Source organism: Aspergillus fischeri, genomic scaffold (genome assembly GCF_000149645.3).
Source record: "Aspergillus fischeri NRRL 181 1099437636264 genomic scaffold, whole genome shotgun sequence".
Classification (NCBI taxonomy): Eukaryota; Fungi; Ascomycota; class Eurotiomycetes; order Eurotiales; family Aspergillaceae; genus Aspergillus; species Aspergillus fischeri.
Window position 1 is genome coordinate 1407271 of NW_001509762.1, and position 27075 is coordinate 1434345.

Consider the following 27075-nt stretch of genomic DNA (forward strand, 5'->3'; position numbering starts at 1 on the left):
GCAGTGATTCAAGAAAAAGTGGTTTGTCGGGATCAAAATCAACGGCGGTGGAGAGTCATAGCACAGAGGAGGGTCAGTAGGCTATCGAACTATGCATAGTAGGTTTAGTTCCAGCATCAAAGATAATAGTACTAATAATCGGGCGGTGTTTCGAAGGGGGCTTTGCCTGTGGGCGCCTTAGCTTGTCAAAAGCCCCAGTTATTATTCGGGTAAAATGAAAAGGACAAAAAAATTTCTTTCAGTGGAGATCGGGCCTTCACTCACGCGAACTCTTGACTAGGACTTAAAATCCTGATATGCATACAATGATAAAGTGTGACAATGAAAGGCGGGTACAAGAGGGCGAAAGGATTAGCCTAGCCTCAGAGCTCGATGCCAGTGACGTTGATGGAGGGGAAAGAAATTGAGAATTGTTGTGATGAATCATTTCTTGTGCGGACGTCAAGCTGAACGGGTGTTGGCCCAGAAAGGGCAAGGGGCGACGTGCCTCGCCCGAAGTGGCCCTTGATGCCCGCACATTCAGGCATATTTGGCATCAACTGGGCAGCATCCATTAAATATCTCATATACTATATCTCATGTTACTAGTCCAGACACTTGGTTTTGTTTTGAATATGTTCACATGCACTAGTCTAATTCGATTTATCCTCTCATCATAGTTATTATATATGCGGTAGATCTACTTCCTGGCTGCCTCCTGTTTCAACACCTGCTGTTCCATTCTCTCAAATCCCTCAACAGCCTTGCCGTACTTCTCGAAAACTCCCTTTTGATATCCATCTGCAATCTTCTCAATGAACTCTTCCTCTCTCCACCGTTGACCAATCAGGTCTTCGAAGGTCTGGCCGGGCTTTCTCTCAATAGCCCACACAGCCTTGTATGCTGCGCCCAAAGCGCAGGCATTATCTCCGACATCCAGCTTGTAAACTCCATCACTTCCTCCCAGGATCTCTCCAGCTACCTTAGCAATAGCTTTGTTCTTCGAACCTCCTCCAACGAGGTAGACACGACGTGGCTGAGGAGGCAGTCCGTCGCCAGGGCTCTGGGTAAGACCTCGGGACCGCAAGCGAAGCGACAGCATCTGGCTCTCCACAATAGCCCGCGCCTCGTCTGACGGCTTATTCCATCCGTCTTCGGTTTCAGTCAGTGTATCGCTAGCTGGATCGTAGGTGAAACGCCACTGTCCGGACCGGACATTTGGCACGATTTCTGGTCTGGGGAAAAACAGGCCCATCTTCATGGGGCCGGATTCGGTCTTCTGGCCCATCGGGGGCGTCTCAAGCATGATCTTGTCGAAGCTCTCCCACGACTGGGACGCGCCACTGCCCGATTTCTCATTGATTGCATCACGAACATGTTCGCGTGCAAGGCCGCCGTTCTTGTAGCAAAGCATGAACATGTAGAGTCCAGGGGTGGTGGGGTGGTTGAAGAAATGTGTTGCAGGGTCTGGCTTGTAGCTTGGAGTAGACATGAGGAAAGTAGTGGAAGTTCCCAGAGACACCATAGCATCGGACGGCCGCAAGGGCAGGGCAAGGATGGTAGCCGGGTTATCGCCAGTCGAAGGAAGGATCTCACAGTTTGAGCTGAATCCATACCGCTCAACGAAATAACGATTGATCTTTCCAAGGCGTAGACCTCCATCTTCCGGGACGTCACCTAGCTTCCGCTTGAGGTCCTCTGCGCCAAATGGTCCTGCACAAAGTCCAAGGAGTTTCTCATTGTAAGCACCCTTCTTGATATCCCACAGGTTCATGCCGCAGACGTCCGAGATGTCCATGGGCGCAATGTAACCCAAGAGCAAGGACGCAAGAAACGAAGACACAAGCGAGATTCTGGCCGTCTTTCTGTACACCTCGGGATATTTCCTCTGCATTCGGAGAATCTGAGGGCCGGTGAATCTCTGGCCAGCAAACGACCGTCAGCAAGCCCTATTGAACAGAAGACACGGCACATGACCAACTTACATGATGCGCCTTGCTACCCGTCGCCTCAGCCAACTGCTCCGGGCCTCCCAAGAAAGCGTCAAACTCATCACACTCCTTTTGAGTACTAGCATCCTGCCAGTTCGGGCTAAAGGGGTGCGAAAAAGCTCCACTCAGCTGTTCCTCTAGCGACTTGCTTGAATCCAGCGACTTGAGGAGGCTCTCCGCATTCTCGCCCCAGTAAACGCTACCATGCTGCTGTCCGGCGCCGCTGATTCCCTTGACACGGCTAAAATCTAGTCCTTGTTTGCGCAGACCGTCCAGCACGCCATCCAGGGCTTGCAGCCACAGCGCAACGGGTGCGAAGACCTCATGCTCCGCCTCGTTGGTGAGCACGCCCTTTTTGATCGAGAACCCGTGGGAATCGGCATCGAAGTCGAATTTCGAGACGTGTACCACCTTCAGCTCTGAGTTGACCACCAGGCCTTTGAGCTGCTGTGTGGAGAGGTCGAACCCAATGTATAGAGGGCCCTGAGAAGTCATGATGTGAGTGTTGGATGACTGAGAATCTAACCCCGCGGGGAGATAAGATGACGTCGATACGGATAAGAAAAGACGGTGACAACACAGACAAAGGTAGAGGGAACTGAAAGCAAGATGGACGTATTATTAAAGAAATAGGAATAGAAGAAGATCAGAAGACAAGACGAAGGTTTTATGATAAGACTTATGGTCAATTGGCAAAATGTCAGGTGGAAGCTGTCTCACCAATTTATCCCTCTCTCGGGCAAATTCAGGATAAGGAGAAGTCGGTTCCTGGGGAAAAAGGTCTTTAACCTCCTGGTCCCCCACCAACCCTTTTACATTGGGTGACATAGACCATAATTTACCAGGCAATATTTAGGTATAGGTACTTATATCCAAGAATCCAATTCGTCCAATGACATTCCAATTCCTAGACAAACAGAATACTTCATCAGGGCAATTATACCTACTATATTATGATGCCGAAGTGATGTAAAAACCCGGGAGAGCTCAACTGCGGGCGGGAGCATATGAGGATAACCCCACCGCCGGGAATTTCCCCGGTTAATATCGAGATCAGTACAGAGAATCTCCAGGTTCCAGAACTGGGCAGAATTACGAGAATCTAACAAAAGGCATCTACTAAGGTACAAATAGTAATCAGATGATCATTCCACTTTCAAGAAAGGCAAAAGAATGATTGATAAAGTTGACTGCCGGGTAATTGTTTTTGAAGTCTTCAGTCGTGCCAGTCTCTAAATTATATACTCTCCAGCACCTCTAAGGACCAGATAGGCCAACAATGAAGCATCGTTTGTAGATTGTCGATAAAATCTCCTCTCTTCAAGACCACGTTCCTGGTCCCGTTGTGCCCCGAGCTGATCTCGTCTATCCTTCTAATCTTATCCTCAGCATACATGGACGGTCTTCCATTCGTCTTTGCCTCCGGGGTATCACATGCTATTCGGTGGAGGTCAAGTGGAAGCGAAAAGTGCAAAGTTAACATGACGAATATGTGGCCCATTTTCAGAACTTTATATAGGAGGAAAGATGCAAGCGCTATTGCTTAACGGGACTTGCGGGACTCATTCTCCTTGTGTTGATGGTCGTGCGCATGCGCCTCATGCACCGCATCAATATCGCCCTCTTGCGGCTCGGGGTTACTTTGTCTGATGACCTCTGGAGCGATAAACTCCTCTGTAAAGTCCAAATGCTCCAGTTCGGAAGGGACAAATCGGATCTTGAGCCGCTTGACCCCGCGCACAGCCGCCCCGACGGCGTGTCGAACGGTCTCCTCAATCTCGCGAGATCGGCTGAGTGACCAAGCCCCCGGCACCGCTAATTCAATCTCCATGAGGTAGTTTTGTCCAGATTTCATACCCTGAACGTCCCGGATCTGAATCGCGTGTGGATCTTCGAGTTTGGCAAGGATCTTGGATGCTGCATTGCGCACGGAGTCTTTGATGTCGTCGTCAACCGTAGTATCTGCTAGTTCGAGTAGGGATGTTGTAGTATTGGCCCACCCAGCCTTAATCACCATCAGGGAAATGAGAAGGCCACCGACGGGATCAAGCCAAGACGCGTCTTGAAACATGTAAGAACCGCCGATCGTGAACAGGGCGACGATGCTAGTAAGAGAGTCGATGCGGTGATGTACGGCATTGGACGCGAGCACAGAAGATTTGCGTTCATTTGCAATTTTCATAGCTAGAAATAGCAACCCCGCAGCGGTTAGCTGATAGCCACAGTAACGTAGGGAGGAATTGGAAGTGGGCACTCACTGGCACGGTAAAGCCATTCTTTCACAATAATCGAACCCCCTGCAAGCCATGCCGCATTGATATTCGGCCCAAGGGCCTGGACCCCGTGAGCATGCGAGTGGCCATGACCCAAAACTCTGGAGTGAGCGATCGCCTCCGCAGCCTCAGGAAAGAACTGATCCAGTAGAACTTGTCCTGAATTCAGGCCCATAAACACGCCCCCACAAAGCAGGAGTCCACTCACGCCCAGTGCACCGATGCTTTCAATTTTCCCGTAACCGTTGGGAAACCTCTCTGTAGGGGGCTTCAAAGACCACGCGACGGTTCCTAGTGTAAGAAAGTCGGATACGAGATCGGCAAGGGCATGATAGGCATCGGCAATCAAAGCTTGCGAATGGAAGACATAGCCGCCAATGAATTTCCCAATTGCCATAGCGAGGTTGGCAACCAGGCCAATCCGCGTGATTCGGACTCCAGCGTCGCTTTTGTTCGCAGAGGTGAGGTAAACATTTCCGTGATGATGATGATGGTGATGGTGAGAATGACCCCCATGGCCACCATGTTCTCTGGTTTGAGTTGCCATGAGTGAAGTGGTTATGAGGTTCGGGGTAGATATTGTCTTTGTTGATGGTGTTAATGAAAGACGTGGAAGGGAGCGGACCCGAGCATTGGAGAAGAGGGGACTCTTATGGCGCTGAAGGATCGTTGATGTACAAAGGACTCGCTTCAGGGGTAAGAGACGCGCGCCAGGAGTGGAAATGATACCGGACCGCCCACTGAATACGGGGCGGCGGAGGACAAAAGTTGATGGTGGTGTTGTTGGTGATGGACGACCGGCCCTGCACCGCAGGGGCTGCGTCAGCGGCATCAGGGCGACGCACGTACTCCCCGGGGGAGTTAAGTTTAACTGTTTAAGGCACACGACAAATTAGAGGCAGCAGATTAGTTGGGGGTTGATTCGGAAGGCTGCGGTAGCTCAGGACACTGTGTTCTTCTTGGCTGTACCCATGTCTGGGAGGGGGTATCTCCAAAATAATTGATGGATAATATTATCTAGTACATGTTATTCTGTAGAGGTACACACAGCATCTTGGGAAGGTAGAAACCGGGAAAAAGAGATTCAAGAATGGTTTTGAATCACAGCCTCCTAGTTAGCATCCGGCTGAGCCAAAGCCGACATGTGCTGACAGGCTGACCTGACTGGCCCATCGGCTCAAAGCGGGCAGTTCTCCCTTCCGACGGCGGATCTGCCCTGTGCTGTATCTATCTACTGCTTCCATGCTCGAGTAACTGAGGGGTGAATAATGATCGTAGGTTTTATTGTTCTAGCTTAGAATGATAGTCAAGGAATGCTTCTATTTGCTAACTCTCAAAAGCTGCACCATCGTCCTTCAATTGTATGTGACAGTGCTGATGCTCAACATCGTCATGGAGACTGAACAGCAGGAGCACTATGATATCAGCCCAGTGGAGCTACAGTCCGGATGCTTGGCGATGCTCTGCCGATATCGCCAACTCTTCTTCGAAACTGCGGATGCCAATCTGGAACAAGCAACTTCATAAGACCAAGCCATCAATCTGGACTTGTGAATCTGCAAGTGTCCACAACCCAGAACGCGTGCGCGTTCCCTCTCTGCCAAGAAACGTCCACGCATGTCCTGTGTCGAATTGAATGGTGCATATTCGAATGCGTAATCATCTTACGCCTCATTGGACTCTCTGCATTAGTTAGAGACAGCTGTGGCTTGTTGGACTCCTACTCAAACTAATTTGGGCTTTTCCTTTCTGAAACGGTGCGGAGAGTGCTTTGTGCTTTTGATGAGTTGAACATTATGTCTTACCAGTCATCTACCACGTCAGCTCAGGTCCCTCATTCGGAGGGGCCCCGAGACTCGTGGAATTGGGTTTGAACTCGCACGAAATGTTCAAGCTGGTTCCTCCACTCATATTGAAGCCATTTGATAAAGTCGCAACCCAGTGAGGAGTTATGGTTTGCGACTGCTTCATATTCGAAACACCTCGTTATCATAGGACTAGGCCTCAATGATCCGAGGACCAATTGTTTAGACTATTTACTGGTCTAGTACTCGCGGAATCGTCTCCATGGTCCATCAATAGGAGCGAAGTGCGAACTGAATCGACCATAGCTGGAATGACTGTCTCATACGAAACTTACCTCTTCGCTTAGGTTGTACCGTTGTAGAGAAGAACCAGCACGAAAAGCAGACTAGGTGTTCTTGTCGTCTCATTGACTAGGGCGCGATGTACTACGTATATCTAATGCATATTATTAGGAGTAAAGAGGAAAGGGAGTCCTCTATGCCATTACTTTCTCTCTCACAGTGTGACTGGGTGAAGTTCAGGGAAGACTGAGTACATCTCATACTTGAGTTCAAAGGCGTACATAAATGCCAAGACAAGCCAGCATGTTAGCTCAGGGGAAGAGCGCCGGGCTCATAACCCGGAGGTCCCTGGATCGAAACCAGGACATGCTATCTGATTTCTTTTTTGATTTTCTTCCCTTCTATCCTTGTACGCTTGATGGTAACCAGTCCACGAGATAAGGTATCCATCGTGAGACCGAAATGACTTGTCTTATCCGTCATGTTTCCTCAAGCCATTTTCGCCTGATAAGAGAATAGCAACAATAGTCCATACTCCATACTAGGCACGGAGTATACTAGAGTTGAGCCCAAAGTTTTTGGTAGACTTATGTTTTTGCAGCTAAGCAATATAATAGACCTGCTGCCAACACCAACCCAATGTTGTTATCAGTCAAATTGGTCAGAAAGCTGCATAATTCTTCTCTCATAAGACCATTGCTCACCCATGCCATTCTGCTTCAGCATACTTCTCAATTCTTCAACTTTCTAGATGGTGAAGGACTCACGTGCTATGGGAAATCAAATTGCCCATGTACTTGTCTTGACGGTTTCGCCAGATATCGCTTAACTCTTCTCAAGACGGGCGAGAAAATGTTGAGCGAAGCTGAAATTCGTGCTTTGGAAGGCCAAATCGGTACCGCCGTACGCGAGGACATACCTGGTAAGTAGTTAGACTCTGGTGGAGCCTCCGTAGAGCTGACCGTATCAAGTTCAAAGAGCATCTGATCGAGGCGGGCACGAAGGAGGCGTCACTGCTGCTCAACTCATGAGCGAATCCATTAGAAGACTTTTGCACGAACGACTCCCCGACCAAGCAGGTCAACGCCCACAGTACTAGTGATGTCGACCCAGCCTGTCTCGCCGTCACGAGTTACATGATGCGGCAGCGGCCGTGTCCCAGGGGTCCCAGATGCCGCTCTCTAAAGTGCTATTTGGGCCATATGTGCTAGAAGGAAGGGTGCAAGTGCACCAGATGGTCTAAGTTTGGCCGTGATACCCACACTATGGACATTACAGTTGCCCATTGGCTTGCGCCAGTCGAACATGATGACCAAAGCGAAACGACACCTAGTGAGGCAAGCTCGAGAGTGAAAAAAATGGAGTTTGAAAAGATTGCCGACTCTCCGGGCGAAGGAGTCGAAGTCGGTCCTACTTGGAACAACTCTACCATAACCTTTCGCTGTTGGTTCACAAAGAACTATCTCTGTGTCCCTCGAAAAAATCATCTGTGATAAGCAGACGACGAACTACAATGGGGACTCGATGCAGATTGATCTATACTAGTCACCAGCTAAACCTTGGAACATAAGCAGTTGAAATGACACGAGAGAAGGAAATCGCCTTGGTCGTACATGGACTACGCTCACTGACAAAAGACATCTGGTTCACTGACACTTCGCGTTCTCGATGCTCCAGCTGGTATCATTAGACGATCATGGTCTCTACAACGCTGGTCATGCTTGCCTTCGGAAAGATTGCTGATATTGTTCATATGGAACGAATGGGGTTCGATGCGGACGTGGTCTTACTTGCGCCGGTGGTGTTAGACATTTGATACCTTCGGTCCGATCAGCTGGCTGAAACGTGATCAGCCTTCTTTGATCAGGGGTCAAACGACAAATTGCCGTATGGCATGTGCAACTAGGATTTCGTGACCTCAAGGAGTATCACTATGCAAGCTTTGCGACGTCAGCATTGTTATCAAGCTAATCGTGCGGAAGTCTCTGGGCAAGAACATGATTAAAAGTCATAGTCTATTTCTTAATGCATATATTCCGTGAAACAGAGCTGCCGCCTTTACCTTAGTATGAGCCTATCCAGAAATATATCGGCAAAAAAATTGGGTAGTTATGCACTACGATGGGAAGTGGAAAAAAGAAATCAAATAGCATGTCCTGGTTTCGATCCAGGGACCTCCGGGTTATGAGCCCGGCGCTCTTCCCCTGAGCTAACATGCTTGGGATTAATATTTCTGACTGTTTTTGGTTACATAAACCAAATTGGGTAACCATCCTCATCTTCAGGCTTGTGGCTTATTCAAAAAGCCGACTGATCATTACAAATTGCTTATTGCCGAAAAGAATGTGGGGTGTATGACCCGGTGCCTGTACGATTGAGGTCAGCGATGGGCAGGAACGTTAGTTAAAAATTGAGGTTTATTACACTACTATCTGCCTTAGTATGGTCATGACACAACGGATAGGTCTCTGAAGTTTTTTAGGGGCTATCAGAGTAATTATTACTAAGTGAAGAAGAGACGGACGTGAAGGAAGGGGGGGAAAAAAAAAGGATGATTGGGCCAGATACGAAGATGATGGACGTGGCCCGCGAAAAAAAGAATCAGATAGCATGTCCTGGTTTCGATCCAGGGACCTCCGGGTTATGAGCCCGGCGCTCTTCCCCTGAGCTAACATGCTTGGGATTGATGAAAGCAAGCGTGATAATAATTCTATAAATTAGGAGTCAGAGATAAAATGGCAATGTATAGAGCGAGAGGAGTACAGAGTGATCGCATCGATTGGATCGATCTGTGAGGGTAGGCAATAATTGGTGTCAAGGATAGCAGCCTCTTCCGCTTCGTATATCACCTCTAAAATAAATTTGATTCCCTGTTGGAGTGGCACGAAGTGATTGCCTCAGGCAAGTAAACGATTCCTCAATATATATGTACGCCGATGTTGCCATCAAGAACACAATAGGGCGCCGACGACATCACAGCGGCAAGCTGCTTTATCAACCAGCAGATATGATTTATGATGAGGCGTCGACAAATGCCCCAATTCAGCAAGACTTTTTACTGTTTTCAATTCTTGATGATATCTCAGTCCAACCGGAACATGAACCTCATGAGCATCACAGGCGAGCAGACCGTCGAAGAACCCACCACAGAACACACAAGGTACTTTCAAGAAGTTTTCTTCTCTCGTGAAGTCTCTCTCTTGATCCCTCCAGTCTCGTAGATGATCAACTCATCGCGCTCCCACATCAACTCGACCGCAGCCCCCACTGGCCCGACCAGAGTCACCAACAACACAGCCTTCTTTAGCAGATCAAGCCATCCAACCTTGCCATAAACGACCAGATGAGCAGTCTTATACAGACTCAAGGCCCAAACCAACACGCCCGCGGAGCCGATCAGATAATCCCAGCGCAGAAACACATGTACACCCTCCCCGATATCGCTCACTTGCAATGCTGGCTTTGTCCAGGGCAAGGCAATCTGGAACACCTTGAACGGATGCAAAACTGCCAACAGCCGCTTCTCAAAGATGACGGGTGCAAGTACGGTAGCCAGAGACACGATCCACGAGATGAGATGGGTCAACGCAGCGTTGGCGAATGCAAAGGCATACACGAATCGGAGCGACCGAAGATTCGCGCGTCCACCCTCAACCGATTGATCACTGCTCGTAGAGGAACCGCAGACAAAGTTGATTATGGTGAGAGCAATCGCGACGTATGCAGGCCAGGGGTGCCAGGAGGCAATAAATATTTGCTTCATGTCGACGGTGACATGCTCCGAAACAGGCAGAATCATCAGCAACGTAGGAACCATGAATCCAAGGATAAAGACCAGAGGGATGGCATTTAGAATTGCGCGAGGAATGCGAATATTCTCAGCATTGGGCTTGCGCGCCGTGACGGAGTTGTATAGCTGAAAAGCGCAGTACAGGGGTGTGGCGAAGGCGAAGGTGAGTACCTGCGCTAGGAGGCCGAACATCGTGGGACTGTCTTCCTGTCAGCTTCTTCTGTCATAGATGCGACTGAGGGTTACAGACAATGCAGCGATCGTCCAGGCATTTCCGCGTCTCCAGGACTCCAGAGTCACGAGCGTCCAGGCAGCACCAAAGGTGCCAGAGAAGGCGATGGAATGCAACGTCAGGGTAGGATTACTGCCATCCGTGGCAGGCCAGAAAAAGGTGGTCAACGCAGCCAGCACATTATCCACCGGCGCAATACCCGTATAGACAGTGCGCAGTGGCTCATTGGTGCCTGGCAGCGTCTTTGCAGTGATGGCTTCCTGTGCCAGATGATTCAGGCCGTTGATTTCGGCGAAGTAGAAGATGGCATACAGCGCGAACACGCTGAGCAGGGGAAGGACTAGCTTGGCTGTCATCTTGCTCGCAATTGATGTTCTGGTACATAAGGCGATCAGCATACAAGTGAAACATATTAGAACGTTGACATTGACATATTTATAACTGATTCTCGAGATCTCGATCTTACGTTCGGAGCTCGGTTGACGGCGGCATGATTCACACAACATATTTCCTGAATCGGCAATCCTTGCGAAATAATGTGGAGGAATAACGGATCACCGGCCAATGTTTGGTTTTCAGGTGTTCATGTCTGCCGCAATAGATCTCCAAGCTCTATACCGAGGCAGTGGGATCAATCACAATCTCCGGTCGGAAAGGAACACGGTCAGTGCACATCATTTATGATTCACATGGTGATAGATTTGCCAAATTGGCTCGATGAACAATGGCTGGCCTATTGTCCTAGAAGACCGTAAATGGTACATTTGTTGGCGGTCCCATGAGACTTTTACTCCAGGCGAATTGTGCCGGTGATTTCCATGTCAAAAATAATGGCGTCCTCCCTTGAGCAGCTGTCTTAAATATTGGTATCTCAACACGGACAGCGCTAACCCCCGACGCTTCTGAATCTGTTCGAAGAACCAACAAGCTCGCAATGTGGTCTCCGATCTGGCGTCTTAAACACCGATGCGAGTGAAGGTGTGGGCGCTGTGCGATCCCACCGCTGGCTTTGGAACGAGTTTAACACCGGCCAAATGTCGCGAGCATCACAAGGAAAATGACCCGTCGTGGTCTCGAGGATCGATCGGATCAGTCACTATATCGCATGGATCGATATGGAAAAGCAACCCAGATATGTGCTTTATACACCAACGCAGGCGATTCAAAACGGTTTCGGAATCCAGTCCGTTCTGTAAGTGGTTATATATATGAAGCGAGCCAAATGCTTCTCGAACCGTCGCGGTGAACAGATCTACAGATTTCAGCCTGAATGCAAACAGTCCGGTTGATATCAGGCTATATAAAGAATTATGGCAGCATTGAATGCAGTATCATTCTCATGAATGTGTTCTTTCGCAAAGAAACATATTCGACAATGGAGTCATTCCCAGAACCTAATCCAGTCAAGAAACTCACCATTGCTGAATATCTTCAAATTGCCGTGACGGTTTGTTTTCGACTGCCATGGAGTGTCTTGACTACTCTCTTGCGGCGCTGGGTGCCCTGGTCTACTTATCATCCGCCCCCGCTTAGGGAACACGTCTTCCGGCATGTCATGACCTGGTGTGTATCCATCAAAACCAATCCTTGACTATGTGATTTGTATCATTCAATGTTCATACGGTGTCAATTCTCTCGTAGCCTGGGAAATAACACACCCGGATCGCTCTGGGACAACGTTGCCGATCGAACCGGCCAGAACCTACTCACCTCGAACCGCTACGGGCATCTCAAACGCCAGATCTACCAGAGCGTACGTAGAGCAGACTTCTGCGGCTTCTGGCTTTGTCGTGGACTGTCAGCAAAAGCGATCCACCCCCGCGATGCGGATCTCGTGCTCTTCCACTGCCACGGCGGCGGATATGTGAGTTTCCACCCGTCTGCCGGAGCGCCAGAACACCTCTTCATGGCGGAGCTTCTCCAACGGCATGGGCTCACGGTCGCCATCTTCTCCCTGGACTACACCCTCGCCCCGGCAGCGACGTTCCCGAAACAGCGCGACGAAGCGATTGCCGCCTACGACTGGATCAACAAGGAGCTAGGCGTGGACGCATCCAAGATCGTGGTGATCGGCGATTCCGCCGGGGGGCATCTGATCGTGTCTCTACTGACCGGCCTTCACCAGCGCTATCACAGAGCGAACGATGGACATGACGCGGATCACCCGTGTGACCGACCAGCCGGAGCAATCCTGGTCAGCCCCTGGTTGAATCTACACACGTCCCATCCACGCGCGCTGGCGCTCCACTGGGAGGAGCGGCTCTTCAAACGCTCGCTAGACAAATGCTGCGAGCAGGTGATGCGGGACGCGCCCGCCGACATCGCCGACGTGTACAGCAACTTCGCAGTCGACGTGGCAGCGCGCGGATCGTGGAAGGAGATTCTCCCCGACCGCACGTGGGTCTCAGCCGGGGCGGAGGAGCTGGTATTCCTGTACGACATTGAGGATTTTGTGGCTCATGCACGGCGTGACGGGGCAGTAATCGCGCTGGATGTGACTGCAGGCAAGAATCATACGTGGCAGTGCTCCGAGGCGCTCGGGCAGCATCCGAGACTACTGGCGATGAAGCCCGGGGAGGATGACGAGGGGCTGATGACAGGGTATCGACGGATAGCGGAGGAGATTCTGAAGCTTCTCGATCGATGACTGTGTGGCTGGGATGATTATCTAGATGAAGCGCGCGGCATGATGGAATGAAGGGCGATCTGTTTCATTGGTGGGGGGAACGGCTCATCTGCAGAGTGATATCATTATCAGATCCAGTTTTAGATCATAACATCAATCACCTCTATAAAGTCAACAAGATATGGACTTTTTCTGGCAATCTAGACAGGACATCCCAACCTCTAGTTATCTTCCCAAAGAACCAATCCGTCATCTACAGACTACAACCTATCAAAATGCCTGCTGTTATGGCAAGTCTCGCAACTCCATCGAGCGAAATCTATCTTCTAACAGTCACGGTAATATAGATAACGCTAAATTCAAGTGCGACCGACGATCAAATCAAACAGTAAGTGTCGCTTCACGCTAGCGATGCCATGCACTGACAACCTGACAACCCAGGGTGAAAGACAACATAACCTCAAGCGGCGGCAGCATCAAATCGGACTTTGAACTGGTCAAGGGCTTCACGTTCGTCTATCTGTCCTCGAGACACCGACTCACGCTAACAAGGTCATGCAGTGCTGAGGTTCCAGACGGGATGGTGGGAGTCTTGTCGAACCATGATCTTATTGAGAATGTGGAGGAGGACGCGAACGTGAGCACTCAGCGGTAGAGATAGATACATTCTGTACGATATGGGATCTAGATACGACTATATACGCCTCCAGGAGATAGAGGCATTCATCATGGCTTGTACGCATCCAACGCCGCATACACAGCCCTGACATACTTCTCAGTCCGTGGATTCCCCAGCGTCCCAGCCCCCATCTTATTCAACGTATAAGTAATCGTCACCTTACGATCGAGATCCATAACCGCCATTGACCCACCCCAGCCTCCCCAGAAGCACACTTTCCCCTGCGGCATCCACTCCAACGCCTTATTCTCCGGCACCGGCAAGCCCATGCCCATCCCAAACCGGAGAAAGACCCCCAGCACCAGATCCACGCCGCTGACCTGCTCCTGGAAGATCAGATCGATCGTCTGCGGCGAGAGGAAGCGCTTCCCGTTTACGCTCCCGCCCAGCGTAACCATCGAGGTAATCTTGTTGATCGCTCGCGCGTTGCCAAATCCGCCCGTCGCGCCTTGCTCCGCGCGGCGGAACTCAGGCGTCATGCTCGCTGTTGCGTCGGCGGGGGTCCCGCGGAATGCGCGCATAGCGATACTCTGCGGATCGAGGGCAGGAAACGGTGCTGCAGACGGGGGTACGATATCCGCCGTGCGCGGCCAGTCCTTCTCCGCGACGCCGAGCTGGAAATCCGCGTCGAGCGGAGTCGCAAGCTCGTCGGCGATGAACTGCGTCAGCGACTTGCCTGAGATGCGGCGCACGAGCTCGCCGAGTAGGAAGCCCTGGGCCGAGAGGTGGTATCCCGAGGCGGAGCCGGGCGTCCACCAGGGTTGTTGCTGGATGAGTTTCTGCGTGGCCAGGGGCGTGTTGTAGTATTCTTCGAGGGACAGGGGCGAATCCCAGGCGGGTAAGCCGGCGGTATGGCTGAGGAGATGGCGGACCTCGATGTCCTGCTTGCCGTGCGCGGCGAACTCGGGCCAGTACTGGGCGACTTTGGCGTAGGGGTCGAGCTGGCCGCGGTCGACGAGGGTGAGTGCGGCAAGGGCAGTGACGATCTTGGTGACGGACCAGACGGGGGTGATGGTGTCTCTGGTCCAGGGCTTTGTGCGCTCATTGTCTGCGTAGCCGCCCCAGAGGTCGACGACGGTCTCGCCGTTGATGTTTACGCAGATGTCGGCACCGAGTTCCTCGCCGGAAGCGAGGTGCTCCTCAAAGAGGGCTTTGAGGGGAGAGAAGGCCGGATGGCAAGTGCCTTGGACTTGTGCCATTGCGATTTGACTTTGAGGCAGTTGTTGGTGTTGAAATGAAGGATGAGATGAGGCAGAGAATCTCACCGCGGGGTAGAGCTGTTCAGTTCCTTGGCAAGCAGATAGTAGGCTGCCATGATGAGTCTAGTGGGCCTTCAGCTGCGACCATCGCAGACTAGAATAGAATGTTTGCCCAGGGTTAGTGCTTATATTACCCACGAGCCATGTGTACGCAGAACCGAACCTGATTGATGGCTCATGAAGCATGACATTCGATCCTTGCCGACGAGACCAGCTAGGACCGAGAGGCCGATAGAAATGAAGCACACGGAGCGACAATTGGAGAAAACTGTAGCTGCGGAAACAAGTTGTAGCCTTGTTAGCGAGTTAGTATCAACATTCATAAATAATACCAAGAGGCTTGTTCATGATGCTGCAACATCCGAGGTCGACTTGGATGACATCATGTCTCATGAACATCCCAACTACTTTCGGGCACTTGATCTCTTTACAAACAACATCTGAAACAGATATCGATTCAGTCTCATCAACATTCTTAAATTGATTGTTGAAGTGTGGATAAACATTCCGAGCCGCTGTACTCAACCATGGATGCTCCGGGTCAATGACATCAAGTCTCAGAGTGACCGAAACACCTTGATCGCGATGTAGACCTTCTAAACACAGGATACTGCACATAATTGCAAGCTGCACGGCTGTAAAAAAATGCCATCTCCCAATGTAAGAGCCAGTAGCCTTTCACCCGCAAACTCCGACTTGGAAGAGGCTCCCACCTTCGAGGATATCCGCTCGGAGCCTGTCAGCCGGCGTCAGACGAACATCGATCTCGCTCGAGTAGAGAGCCTTCGTCTGACACATAGATCCACGGTCGGCTCCTCGGCAGGGCCAGCGCCTCGAGAAGAATGGCTTCCATTTGGCGTCGGGAAGGACTATCCACCCCTACTACCTGATCCAGAGAAATACGTTGTTGGATTCACCGGAGTAGATGACCCCATGCACCCGCATAACTGGTCGATGTCTACAAAGTAAGTTGGCATGAGACTGTCAAGTCGGAATGCGATGCTGATGGCTGCTTGCCAAAGGGTGCTACTGTCCGTCATCCTAGCCTACATCACCTTCACCGCATCATTTGCCAGCGCCATATTCTCATCCGCTATCGGCGCCATTGCGGCGAAGTTCAGCATCAGCATAGAAGTTGCCACATTAGGGGTCACTCTGTATGTCCTCGGATTCTCGGCAGGACCAACAATATGGGCCCCTGCCTCAGAGCTGATCGGGCGACGGTGGCCGATCACGATAGGAATGCTCGGATATAGTATCTTCACGATCGGGACTGCAACAGCAAAAGACACGCAGACGCTCTTCATCACTCGCTTCTTTGCTGGGCTGTTCGCCGCCAGTCCCTTTGCCATTGTGCCGGCTGCCTTTGCCGACATGTACAACAACAGCCAGAGAGGCATAGCGATTGCCATGTTTGCAATGGCCGTCTTCGTCGGCCCCTTCGCATCCCCCTTCACCGGCGGCTTCATAACAATGAGTTACCTGGGTTGGCGATGGACCATGTACATTTCCGCCATCATGGGGTTCTTCGGTGTCGTCCTCCTGATCTTCTTCTACAAGGAGACATACGCTCCGGTGGTTCTGATGGAGAAGGCAGCAACGCTGAGGCGCCAGACACACAACTGGGGAATCCACGCAAAGCAGGACGAGGTTGAGCTTGACCTTAACGATCTGATCACAAACAACTTCAGCCGGCCGATTCGCATGCTTCTGACCGAGCCCATCGTGTTCCTCATCACAATCTATATGTCTTTCATATACGGGATCCTGTATGCACTGCTCGGAGCCTACCCGGTCGTGTTCCAACGCACCCACAGAATGAATCTGGGCGTGGGTGGCCTGCCATTCATCGGCCTGATCGTGGGCGAGTTCGCTGGCGGAGTCTACTCCTTGATCGACGCCAAGTATTATGGGCGCAAACTGCGCAATAACAACGACATTCCAATTCCAGAGTGGCGACTACCACCGGCCATTGTCGGCGGCATCGCCTTCGCAATCGGCTTGTTCTGGTACGGCTGGACAGGATGGACACGCTCGATCCACTGGATGGCTCCCACGGCTTCTGGGGTATTCACCGGATTCGGAATCTATGTTATCTTCCTGCAGTGCTTTAACTATCTGATTGACTCATACCTGCAATTGTGAGTCCATACCTGTTGCGTGTGGGTCGTTTGTGTTAATGTGTACCCAGTGCGGCATCGGTCTTCGCTGCCAACACTATCCTTCGCTCAGCTGTCGGCGCTGGTTTCCCACTCTTTTCTCGCCAGCTCTTTATGAACCTCGGAGTGCAATGGGCAGGAACATTATTGGGATGCTTGGCGCTCATTATGATTCCAATACCGTTGGCTTTTATCAAGTTTGGTCCCAGGCTAAGGCGGCGTAGCAGGTTTGCTCCATCGCCAGTTGTGTTTGAAGAGAAATCGGGTTAGTTTCTGAACAGGAGGGGATCAATGAATTGATTGCAACTTTGCAAGAGGGTGATCAATGTACAGGCAGCTGGACGAAGAGCTCAGCATTTACAACAACCGGCGAGAAGATATGGATAAACAGAGCAAACGAGACAAACAGACATGGATTTTCCAACAGACTAACCACAGCTGACCACCTCAACCATCCTTGGATCTGCAAGGCACGAGAATGATATCGGATCCAGGAGGCAGACACTCTGATCATCAGTGCTGGCGCCGAACTGTCAGCTGTCATTGAATTGAATTCGGATTATGTCCCTGGCCCAGTTTAAGCCTTACTTCTCTGCTTACTTCCGGCTTTAAGCTGTCCTCCGGCTGCTTTTATCCCCGTAGGCTTACATCGGTTGTACGATGATGTCGGATTTAGTGGTTGGGAGTCTCTGAATAAGAAAAAGTGATACTATCTACAGCATCTGGCCATGGTCGCCGCCAAAGCTTCGGGTCAACCGTCTAATTCGCACCTCCAATGCAGACGGGCTTTTCGTTGGATCATTGCCAAAATGAGCAAAGTGAAGGCAAGTTGAGAGCAAGTATGTTCACATACCTCAACGGCTTCAGTGCCAGCGCACGATTCTCTTGCATCAGCTTGACAATTTCACCCCGCAGCTGAATCATGCGATAGAGCCCGTGGAGATGGACCAGTTCCGTTGCAGGCTGATGATGTACTTGCTGATAGATTGCGAGGCTGACCACAGCAGCTATGGCGCTGTCGGAAACGGAGAAGAAGCCCGACAACTTAATGTTGGCCAAAGCATACGCCTGGGAGATGTGGTGAAGACTTTTGGACGATATTGCGGGTTTCCGCTGGATGGAGTCAACGTAAGACGCGAATATAGCTAAGATGCTATGAAAATCTGCATGCCGATGGTCAACGATGCTGTCACTCACATGCTTCGTTTGCTAGAATGTAGTTGACCCAAATTGACTGTATAATGTCGAACTTGGTACAGAATTGCGGCGGAAACAGCGCGTCACTATTGTCAAAGAACCCTGTGACTCCAATGTCAGAGGCAAGGGAATGCGGATAATCAGTCAATAATGAACGTAGCATAAGCCGATGCATGAGCGCCGTGGACTCGGAGTCGAGCTCTTGGGGGAACGTAGTGAGACACAGGTCGCCCCAGAGCACCTGACGCGGCATCACATATCCACGTCCTGGAGCATTCAAGAGGTGCTTGACCTCTACGACAGTCTACTGCTTCTTGGTGGATCAGCGCTGCTTGCCCGTATTCTTGCCTCGCATGACGTGGGAGCGGATGATGTGCCTATCAGAGCTGCCTATCCTGTTGGGGCTCTGGTTAATGAACTGCAACGCCACGGCGAATGTGATGGTTTCATGCTATTCTCGCTCAGGTAGGGCCATCCAGCGGGTCCCTTGTTCTGTGTTTCTGGGCTTCCAAAGCTGCGACAACGCAGATGATACAGGGAGTGCTGTTGGTTGATGAAGATGACACGGGCGATTTGCTCGCCTCCGCTGATATACCCCGCTCATTGTGGAATCTGTCGACAGATTAGTTGCATTAGTTAGCTAACTACGCGGCAATAGCTCCGCTATGCCTGATTGTAAAGAGGTGGACGAACATCTCAACATCTAGATACAGCAATAAGCGAGATCACGTGGGTAAACAGAACAAACAGGACAAACATTAATGCATCAGCAGCAGATGCCATTCCTGAGGCCACTATGGCACATGATTAATAGCTTGTCTGTCTGAAGAGTCTCTAGACTCATGCTCTCCACTGCGAGTTGACAATAATAGACATTATTCTGATATGATCAATGGTGAGCTGTCAGAGTGAATCCTTATCAATTGCTGATAACCCCAGCATCCTTGAGATAGGAGTTCGGAGCGATACGACAACAACGCTAAGTCTCAGCCTAGGTACATTCTACTACTACCTTATCATCACTCAGACGTCAGTCAAGCACGAGACCATGCACAATTGCCTCGGTGATATCCGCTGGATATCTTACCATTTACAAAGCTCCTTGTTGCGTTATTGTGCAGTCATAGAAGCTACACACGGAGGAGACTCGAGCCCTTCTATTCCCACATATTTTTCGCCATCAAGACCCCGAGATATCCGTCGACCAATGTGCTTCAGGCTTTTTGATTCGACCCGCTGAAACCAACGTCCCGATCGACAATTACCACACAGAACAGAGGTCTCACACTGGACAGAACCACGGATTGCCAAGGACTGCCAAGCTCTGGACCTCAGAGATAAGCCATTGATCGAATCAGATTCTTCCGTTGGCGAAATTTTTTCTCCATTTTTTTTTCCCGTTTTCTTATCGGTCGCGTGGTTGGTCATGCATGTCATGAAGGGAACCGAAATAAAAGTCGCATCGCGTCTCCAATCTGTGCGCGAGTTTTTCCCTCCGTGACTATCTGTCTGGCTTCAGGCTGGTGCCTCTTTCTCCTTTTTTTCTTTCTTATTTACTGTCGCATAATGGGGATCACTCAGGCGGTCGACAGAATCAATCTCCGGGTGGCTCAAAGCCCTGTTGGGCGATGGTTTCGCCTGGAGAATTCAGGCCATGTCAGTATACTTCTACCTCTACTTGCGGAGGGTTAGGTCAAGCGCTCAGAAGAAAGCTTACCGATGAGACAGCCGAAAGAACGCAAAGGCAGCTACTTCTTCACCGAAATTCGCGCCGGTCTCGCTACCTTCTTCGCTATGGCCTACATTATCAGTGTCAATTCCAACATCACCTCCGAATCGGGCGGCACCTGTGTGTGTCCTCCCGAGAGCCAGGCCGATCTGTGTAACAGCAACACCGAGTACCTGCTCTGTGTTCAGGAAATCAAGCGCGATCTCGTCACTGCTACGGCTGCCATTGCTGCATTGTCTACTTTCTGCATGGGTCTTTTCTCCAACTTGCCTGTCGCCCTGGCCCCCGGTATGGGCCTCAATGCCTATTTCGCTTACACTGTCGTGGGCTACCACGGCTCCGGCATGATCCCGTATAGTCTTGCTCTTACCGCTGTCTTTGTCGAGGGTTTCGTTTTCTTGGGCTTGACTCTGCTTGGTATCCGACAATGGTTGGCGCGTGCATTGCCAGCCTCGATCAAGCTCGCCACGGGCACGGGTATTGGTCTATACCTCACTCTTATTGGATTGAGTTACAGCGCAGGTATTGGCTTAGTAACAGGGTCTACCGAGACCCCGTTAGAATTGGCAGGTTGCATTTCTTCTCTGCGTGATCCTACGACTGGCATGTGTCCCAGCGATGCTAAGATGCGCAACCCGGCGATGTGGGTGGGCATATTTTGCGGCGGTGTGTTCACCGCGCTGCTGATGCTGTATCGGATCAAGGGTGCTGTGATCATTGGTATCTTGCTGGTTTCGATCATTTCCTGGCCGCGACCCACGCCGGTCACCTACTTCCCTCATACGGAGCTCGGTGACAGCATGTTTGATTTCTTCAAGCAGGTCGTGACCTTCCATCCCATCAAGCATACCCTGGTTGCTCAGGACTGGAGTCTCTCAGGCCACGGTGGGCAGTTTGGGCTGGCCTTTATCACGTTCCTGGTAAGTCCGCGTTCTGAAGTTATACGCCATCCTTTACTGACCAGCGTGTAGTATGTTGATATTCTTGACACCACCGGTACTCTGTACTCTATGGCCCGGTTTGCTGGAACCATCGATGAACGCACTCAGGATTTTGAGGGTAGTGCCCTTGCTTATGTATGTTTCACTCCTCTTCAGTGTATTTTTTCGATCAATCTAACGACGATCTCAGATGGTCGACGCGATCAGTATCTCTATCGGTTCTCTCTTTGGCTCGCCCCCTGTGACCGCATTTGTCGAAAGTGGTGCTGGTATCTCTGAGGGCGGAAAGACGGGTCTTACCTCCTGCGTAACAGGTATCTGCTTCTTCATTGCCGTCTTCTTCGCCCCGATCTTCGCCTCTATCCCTCCTTGGGCTACCGGCTGCACGCTGGTGATTGTTGGCGCCCTGATGTGCAAGGCAGCCGCCGAGATCAACTGGCGCTACTACGGCGACGCCATTCCCGCCTTCCTGACCATCGCCATCATGCCCTTCACCTACTCCATTGCCTATGGTCTGATTGCCGGTATTCTTAGTTACGTCCTCATCAATGCCACAGCCTGGCTCCTTGAGAAGGGCTCCGTCGGTCGGGTGGTGCCCCCGAACAAGGACGAGTCAGACCCATGGTCGTATAAAGTCCCCGGAGGATTTTTCCCTCCCTGGCTGCGACGGGCCGCTCGGGGCAAGAAGGACTTCTGGCGCGAGGATGAGGAGGAATCCGTGGATATGGGGGTCGTGCCTGGTGGATCTGTCTCTTCGCATGACCGGCCGGAGGGAGAGAAGAGTGGAGTGGGTGTAGGGAACAAAAGCCTTTGATATATAGCCTTGGTATAGCATAGTATAATGTAGTTTTCACACCACGCCTAGGTAGTTTGCATCTCGAGCTGATGACTCGGATGCCGTATTAGTTCATAATCATAAAAAGCGAATATTACTTTCGATAAAGAGAGAATCCATTTCAACTTCTGAGGTCCTAGTAGCCTGATATGGGTACATTCTACCTGCATGATTCCGGCCACCCGCCAAGAGTCGGAGACAAGGCCGGGACTTGACTTCGGCATCTGCGAGATATTCCATTTAATAAAGTTAAACATCACAGAACCAGAAGGTAATAATAGCTACCAAGTAATAAAGGAATACCACTATATATCACTTTAATAATTCATACAGCAAGAAATATCCAGTGGGTGATTACAAGACAATACTGCGGAGAAGCATAACAGGTCCATCCGCCAATCAGATGGGACAATTTACTTGGAACAGGCCTGGGATGGCGTAATCAATACCAGCTCCGTCACGGGCATTGGGGTTTCTTACAGGTCTGGTTCGGGGTTGATCGCATCAAGATCCCCTTCACTTTTGGCCCCTTCCATCATGTTAGCATTAAACCCCGATCGCCCTCCCCTTGTTCTAATTGATCTTTCTCTCCTTCTCTCACTTATCGGCCCTTCCTTGATTCCAGCTACCCGGAATGGCCTGAGTCCACAGCAATACCCCACCCATGGCCGAGTCCAAACCGTCTCCAGCCCCGTCTGGTGGCTCTGGTACAAATGAAGCTCAGCAAAAGCGGAAAAATGTCGGTACAGCGTGCTCGGCCTGTAAAACGCGCAAGCTCAAGGTGTGTGGTTGTCAGCTCCTTTATGACTCGGAGAAGACTACGGCGTTGTGCTAACCCCAGTTCAGTGCTCAGGAACCTCCCCATGCACTAACTGTATCAAGAACAACGTCGAATGTACCTTCGACGCCAGCGCCGATAAACGCCGCCGCGGCGCCCTAAAGCGCAAGGTCAACCAGCTCGAAGAGAAAGAGGACCTCCTGATTCAGCTCGTCAGCACCCTGCGCGAGAGCGGCACTCGGCGCACCATCCAGCTCCTCAACCTCATCCGCAGCAACGCCTCCCTGGCCGAAATCCAACTCTACATAGATACGCAGCTGAAGTCCGAGCTGGAGCAGACACCGGAACTCATCGAAGTGTGCAATGAGATACAACGGTTTGAGCAGATGGGGTCGCGGTCGCGGCGGCGTATTCTCGACGCGCAGAGGGCTCTCGTGGAGCCATTGTTCCGTGTGCCGGCGGCCCCGTGGACGACTGTCACCGCGGATGACGAGCATGTATCGCATCTGATTTCGTTGTGGTTTACGTGGGTTCATCCGTTCTATCACTGGATCGATCGGGAGTTGTTTCTGCGGGACATGCAGTCGGGGTCATTGGACTCGAAATTTTGTTCGCCCTTTTTGGTGAATGCCATCCTGGCCGATGCGTGTGTAGGTAGTCCGGTTCGACGTACTTGGACTTGCTGGTGACAGGTGACAGGCATACTCGGATAGTTTAGAGTCGGATGCTTCTTCGAGAGACGCGGCCGCCCAGGGTGTGCGCTTCTACAACGAGGCCAAACGATTGCTAGATAAGGAAGAAGGCAGAATCACCCTTGCGACTGCCCAAGGACTGGGAGTTTTATGGATATGGTATGTTTCAATCGCTTGCTAGTGCGGGCCTCTGCTGAAATACCCCAGCGCTTCCATGACCAGGAAAGATCGACATGGCTGGATTCATCAGAGCCAACTTGCGTACGCCGTTCAGGAACTGTTTCCGAGCATCACAGCTCCCAAGGATGCTGACGGTGAGGCGCTTGACTTGGCCCGAGCGGCCAATGTAACAATTTGGGGTTTGTTCAACATCGCGATGTACGCAATGCCGTGTCTTTTACCAGTGCCGGACGGCTAGAACCAGGGACGACTGACCAGTCCCTGGACCCAGGACCCATGCCGTATCGAGTAGGAAAGCGCCTTTGATTAAACCGCCCCGAAAGATACGCCTCCCGCCCATCACCCATGGCCCGGACGCCGACCTGTGGGTACCATATCCAACCGAGTCCGAAAAATTGCAAGCGCATACGCTGTGTACGTTCCGAGCCCTCTGCAGTCTGAATGAAATCGCCTACGATATTACCTACCCCCATTTGCACGGGGAAGTCAGCTCGTCAGAGACGGAAAAGACCGACGAATTGCAACGACGACTGCGAGAGTGGCAAAGCGAGCTACCGCCCTGCCTGAAGGAAAGGGACGCTATTGAGGTTCCGCACGTCTTATGTCTTCAGTAAGCTTCTCGTCCCCGACGCGTACGTTTGCAAGGAGTGGAGGCTGACTATTTGTAGCATGTACCAGCACGCGCTCATTATAACCGTCTACGAACTTTTATGCAACACTGGGCAGAATGGTCAATCGGACCACCGACTTTTCCACATGATGCCAAAGAGCCACCAGGAGGCCTGCTTGTCATCTGCAAGGAGCATCTCTCAGCTGATGCGCCTTCATCGTTCCGCGTGGGGTGTTGAACGCATGCCACAAGGCACCAGCCAGCCGATCAACATAGCCTTACTCGTCTTGCTCGAACGGCTGGATGTATCCGAAAACCGTGATGCGTTCATTAACCTCAGCATAGCCGCGAAAGCTGCATCTCGACGGTGGAGCTCGAGCAAAGCTGCTCTGGATAGGATCCGCACGCGGGCTATCATCCATGGCCTTCATCTACCGACCGAAACAGATTCGTTATTTGCTGACTTTGGAAAGCGACCCGAAAATGAGCCTTCAGATGAGTCTCCGTTCCCCATGGCCGACACGATCGAAACCTCGGACGGCGAGGGTTCCGACATGTGATGTATATCGGCTTTGCATTAATCAAGTCAAGTCTTGAAAATAGATTAGACTGCGTTGGCTTGACTCAGCTTGTGCACGTCTTTTCTACATAGCTAGTGCTCTCACTTCGTCGGATTGAGCTCTCAGGTGCCTCACCGGTATCCAACAGGCGGCCGCGCATGCGACACCACGACAGGCGCTAGCGATTTAAATGCGTTCAGCGGACGATCTTGACGATATGAGATCTCCAGCACTTTCGATTTTTGCCGATGATGTGGCCAGTCTGCACGGTACGTGCCTACGCACGGTTTCTGCCATAGTGCTGTGCTACTCTCGGCGGCGGCCTAGGCTTCGGCCGCAATATGGACGAAGAGGCCCCTGATTTTTACTCTGTTAGTCCCACTTACCAAGCTATGGACATTCGGCACCCGGCTTTCTGTACATTAGCAAGCACCAGATTTGTCCCTCCTCAGCGTTGGAGAGTTAGAATTACTCATATGGTATCAGAACCAGAACCTTTATCAGCCTTGTCACGCGAATTCGCATCATAAGTCTATTAATCCTGCCATCAACCAGAGCGTTTCCGGCGTACACGCCACGTCAACATGTTGATCGTTATCGTCATTCCATCAGTCATAAAAGAAGCCATCAGGCAACCGAGTCAGCGCCCTTCAGCGGCTTAAGAGACATACGTGGGTAATAGTGCGGGAAATAATGCCACGAGGCCCAAACCAGCACCGTCGCCAACGTCAGCGGCAGCGTGATAACCCAATACAGCCAGAAATTCCCCGACATGATCCACGACTTCGCCCCACCATCATTCGACAGATTGAAGAAGTTCGTCCCGAACAGACCCTACATCCTCAAATATCAGCCATTGTCCGCCACCCAAAGTTCGACGAGGCTTGCATTGAACATACCGATATAAACGTCCCCGGCAAATAAAGCATACTCACAACCGCCACCGTCTTCATCATCGCACCATCCTTCTGCGAAACAAGATTAAACGCCAGATTGATCTCGTTGCGCAGCCGCTCACTCAGCGATTGCGACCGCGTCAGGAGCGAATGCAGCTGTTTCGCGACGAAGTGCGCCCGCTGCGCGGTGTGGATCCAGCTGCCCCTGTTTTTGTTTATCAAGACTGGATGCTCGGCGCGGAAGCGCGCCTGCTCGTCGATTAGAGATTGCATTGTGTGCGTCGCGACCGCGAGGGTTTCGTTCGCGTGGAAGATGTGTCGGGCGATGTCGTGGAGGTTGGGGAAGTTAAGCACGGGTGGTTTTGGTTCGTTGCGGGCCTGGGCTGCTTTTAGCTTTGGGAAGCAGAACATTGGCTGAATGGGTGAATGGCTACCTTTTCGATAGGCCGGACGAGATGACGCAGAGACCAGATTGACGTATCGTATTCTTCCACCACGCCTTGTGCGAAAAGCGTGTGCCAGATGTATGGATTCCCGCGCTGGGTTGGGGAGGGTCGATGCGCGGCGAGATACTGTGCCATGACGTCCGGTAGGTTCAGGAAGAAGACGAGCTGCCGGTTTGCTTGCGGGTGCCATTGGACGAAGACAGCCGTTTGGATCCAGGCGTATACGCCTGGTTTGACGACGTGCTTGATCTTGAAGCAGGTCCATGATACTATATAGATCAGTATGGGGCTGAGCATGAGGGCTGGAGGTTGGACAGACAATGCTTGGTGACTTTTCCTTCGTCATCAATATCATAGTCGCAGAAGAATGTCCCGTTCAGGTCTGCCTTGATGACGGGGAAGAAGTCGGGTGGGAAAAAGATATTTGGATTTTTTTGTCTTAGGACGGGCGAGTCGTCAATGCTTTCCTCGGGGTAATTGGCGTATCTGTTTTCCGGTGTGAGATTGTGCTGGTCAAAGCTGGAAAAGACGTACAATAGAACTATCGCAGGTGGTTGACGTTGGTAATTCTCTAATTCCTGCCATAGATTTGCCTGTCGCGACGTCCAGGTATTCTGGTCTGTCGATGCTAAGCGTTTAGACACTCAATAAGACTCAGCGGTTAAAGAACATACATACCACTTTCTTCAACAACAGTCGCTATATCCACTTCCTCATTTCCATTTCCATAATCACCCATTGTGAGTCTCTACTCTATTAAACAAAACGCAGAAAAGAGGAAAAGGAGGAAGTGGATACTTCATCTTATAACTGTAAGTGAAGTGGTGGCTGTGACAGCACTAAAGCTGCAGCGATACGCTGTCGGCTGTCGACCCTGGGCGTCTGTCTCGCTTCACCGTCTGGATGCAGGGTTAGCCTTGCTTGCAATTCTGGCCTTGGCTTCAGCCTTGCGGTATGTCTTAGCCTTCTCATTGCCTTAGTGATGAGTATTCGTCGTACTCATGTATAAAGGGGAAGTCTTAATCCAATAATTTATGGAAGACTATGGCTTGTCTTTCGGCCACCCTGCAGCTTCACGTACTCAAAGGCCCCGGAAACCTTAACTGAGTATATTCGCAGCTTTATAAATTTCGTGG

General features: G+C 51.1%; 9 protein-coding genes and 3 non-coding genes across 12 annotated transcripts; 5 read left to right on the forward strand and 7 right to left on the reverse strand.

Annotated features, from left to right (window-relative positions):
• Positions 1-679: 679 nt before the first annotated feature.
• NFIA_077470 (xylulokinase) lies at positions 680-2465 on the reverse strand (the record flags this gene model as incomplete). The annotated part of the gene is made up of 2 exons (XM_001259706.1): positions 680-1900; positions 1965-2465. The coding sequence occupies 2 exons, from the start codon at positions 2463-2465 to the stop codon at positions 680-682; spliced, it is 1722 nt and encodes a 573-aa protein (XP_001259707.1).
• Positions 2466-3513: 1048 nt separating this feature from the next.
• On the reverse strand, positions 3514-4790 carry NFIA_077480 (cation diffusion facilitator family transporter; the record flags this gene model as incomplete). The annotated part of the gene is made up of 2 exons (XM_001259707.1): positions 3514-4154; positions 4229-4790. The coding sequence occupies 2 exons, from the start codon at positions 4788-4790 to the stop codon at positions 3514-3516; spliced, it is 1203 nt and encodes a 400-aa protein (XP_001259708.1).
• Positions 4791-6630: 1840 nt separating this feature from the next.
• NFIA_077490 lies at positions 6631-6702 on the forward strand. Its single transcript has one exon. It is a non-coding gene; the product is annotated as a tRNA-Met (tRNA).
• Positions 6703-8477: 1775 nt separating this feature from the next.
• Positions 8478-8549, reverse strand: NFIA_077500. The gene has a single exon. It is a non-coding gene; the product is annotated as a tRNA-Met (tRNA).
• Positions 8550-8936: 387 nt separating this feature from the next.
• Positions 8937-9008, reverse strand: NFIA_077510. Its single transcript has one exon. It is a non-coding gene; the product is annotated as a tRNA-Met (tRNA).
• A 488-nt stretch (positions 9009-9496) lies between these two features.
• On the reverse strand, positions 9497-10708 carry NFIA_077520 (uncharacterized protein; the record flags this gene model as incomplete). Its single annotated transcript, XM_001259708.1, has 2 exons — positions 9497-10319; positions 10371-10708. The coding sequence occupies 2 exons, from the start codon at positions 10706-10708 to the stop codon at positions 9497-9499; spliced, it is 1161 nt and encodes a 386-aa protein (XP_001259709.1).
• Positions 10709-11964: 1256 nt separating this feature from the next.
• Positions 11965-12999, forward strand: NFIA_077530 (alpha/beta hydrolase; the record flags this gene model as incomplete). Its single annotated transcript, XM_001259709.1, has 1 exon — positions 11965-12999. One exon carries the CDS (start codon positions 11965-11967, stop codon positions 12997-12999), a length of 1035 nt encoding a protein of 344 aa, XP_001259710.1.
• A 705-nt stretch (positions 13000-13704) lies between these two features.
• On the reverse strand, positions 13705-14856 carry NFIA_077540 (serine hydrolase domain-containing protein; the record flags this gene model as incomplete). Its single annotated transcript, XM_001259710.1, has 1 exon — positions 13705-14856. The coding sequence occupies one exon, from the start codon at positions 14854-14856 to the stop codon at positions 13705-13707; it is 1152 nt and encodes a 383-aa protein (XP_001259711.1).
• A 705-nt stretch (positions 14857-15561) lies between these two features.
• Positions 15562-17345, forward strand: NFIA_077550 (MFS transporter; the record flags this gene model as incomplete). Its single annotated transcript, XM_001259711.1, has 3 exons — positions 15562-15881; positions 15939-17057; positions 17108-17345. The coding sequence occupies 3 exons, from the start codon at positions 15562-15564 to the stop codon at positions 17343-17345; spliced, it is 1677 nt and encodes a 558-aa protein (XP_001259712.1).
• Positions 17346-19991: 2646 nt separating this feature from the next.
• Positions 19992-21756, forward strand: NFIA_077560 (NCS2 family permease; the record flags this gene model as incomplete). Its single annotated transcript, XM_001259712.1, has 3 exons — positions 19992-20921; positions 20973-21077; positions 21133-21756. 3 exons carry the CDS (start codon positions 19992-19994, stop codon positions 21754-21756), a joined length of 1659 nt encoding a protein of 552 aa, XP_001259713.1.
• Positions 21757-22441: 685 nt separating this feature from the next.
• Positions 22442-24597, forward strand: NFIA_077570 (putative C6 transcription factor; the record flags this gene model as incomplete). The annotated part of the gene is made up of 6 exons (XM_001259713.1): positions 22442-22558; positions 22624-23205; positions 23255-23406; positions 23455-23625; positions 23699-24037; positions 24096-24597. 6 exons carry the CDS (start codon positions 22442-22444, stop codon positions 24595-24597), a joined length of 1863 nt encoding a protein of 620 aa, XP_001259714.1.
• A 627-nt stretch (positions 24598-25224) lies between these two features.
• Positions 25225-26678, reverse strand: NFIA_077580 (uncharacterized protein; the record flags this gene model as incomplete). Its single annotated transcript, XM_001259714.1, has 5 exons — positions 25225-25431; positions 25497-25907; positions 25928-26208; positions 26259-26558; positions 26618-26678. The coding sequence occupies 5 exons, from the start codon at positions 26676-26678 to the stop codon at positions 25225-25227; spliced, it is 1260 nt and encodes a 419-aa protein (XP_001259715.1).
• Positions 26679-27075: the final 397 nt, after the last annotated feature.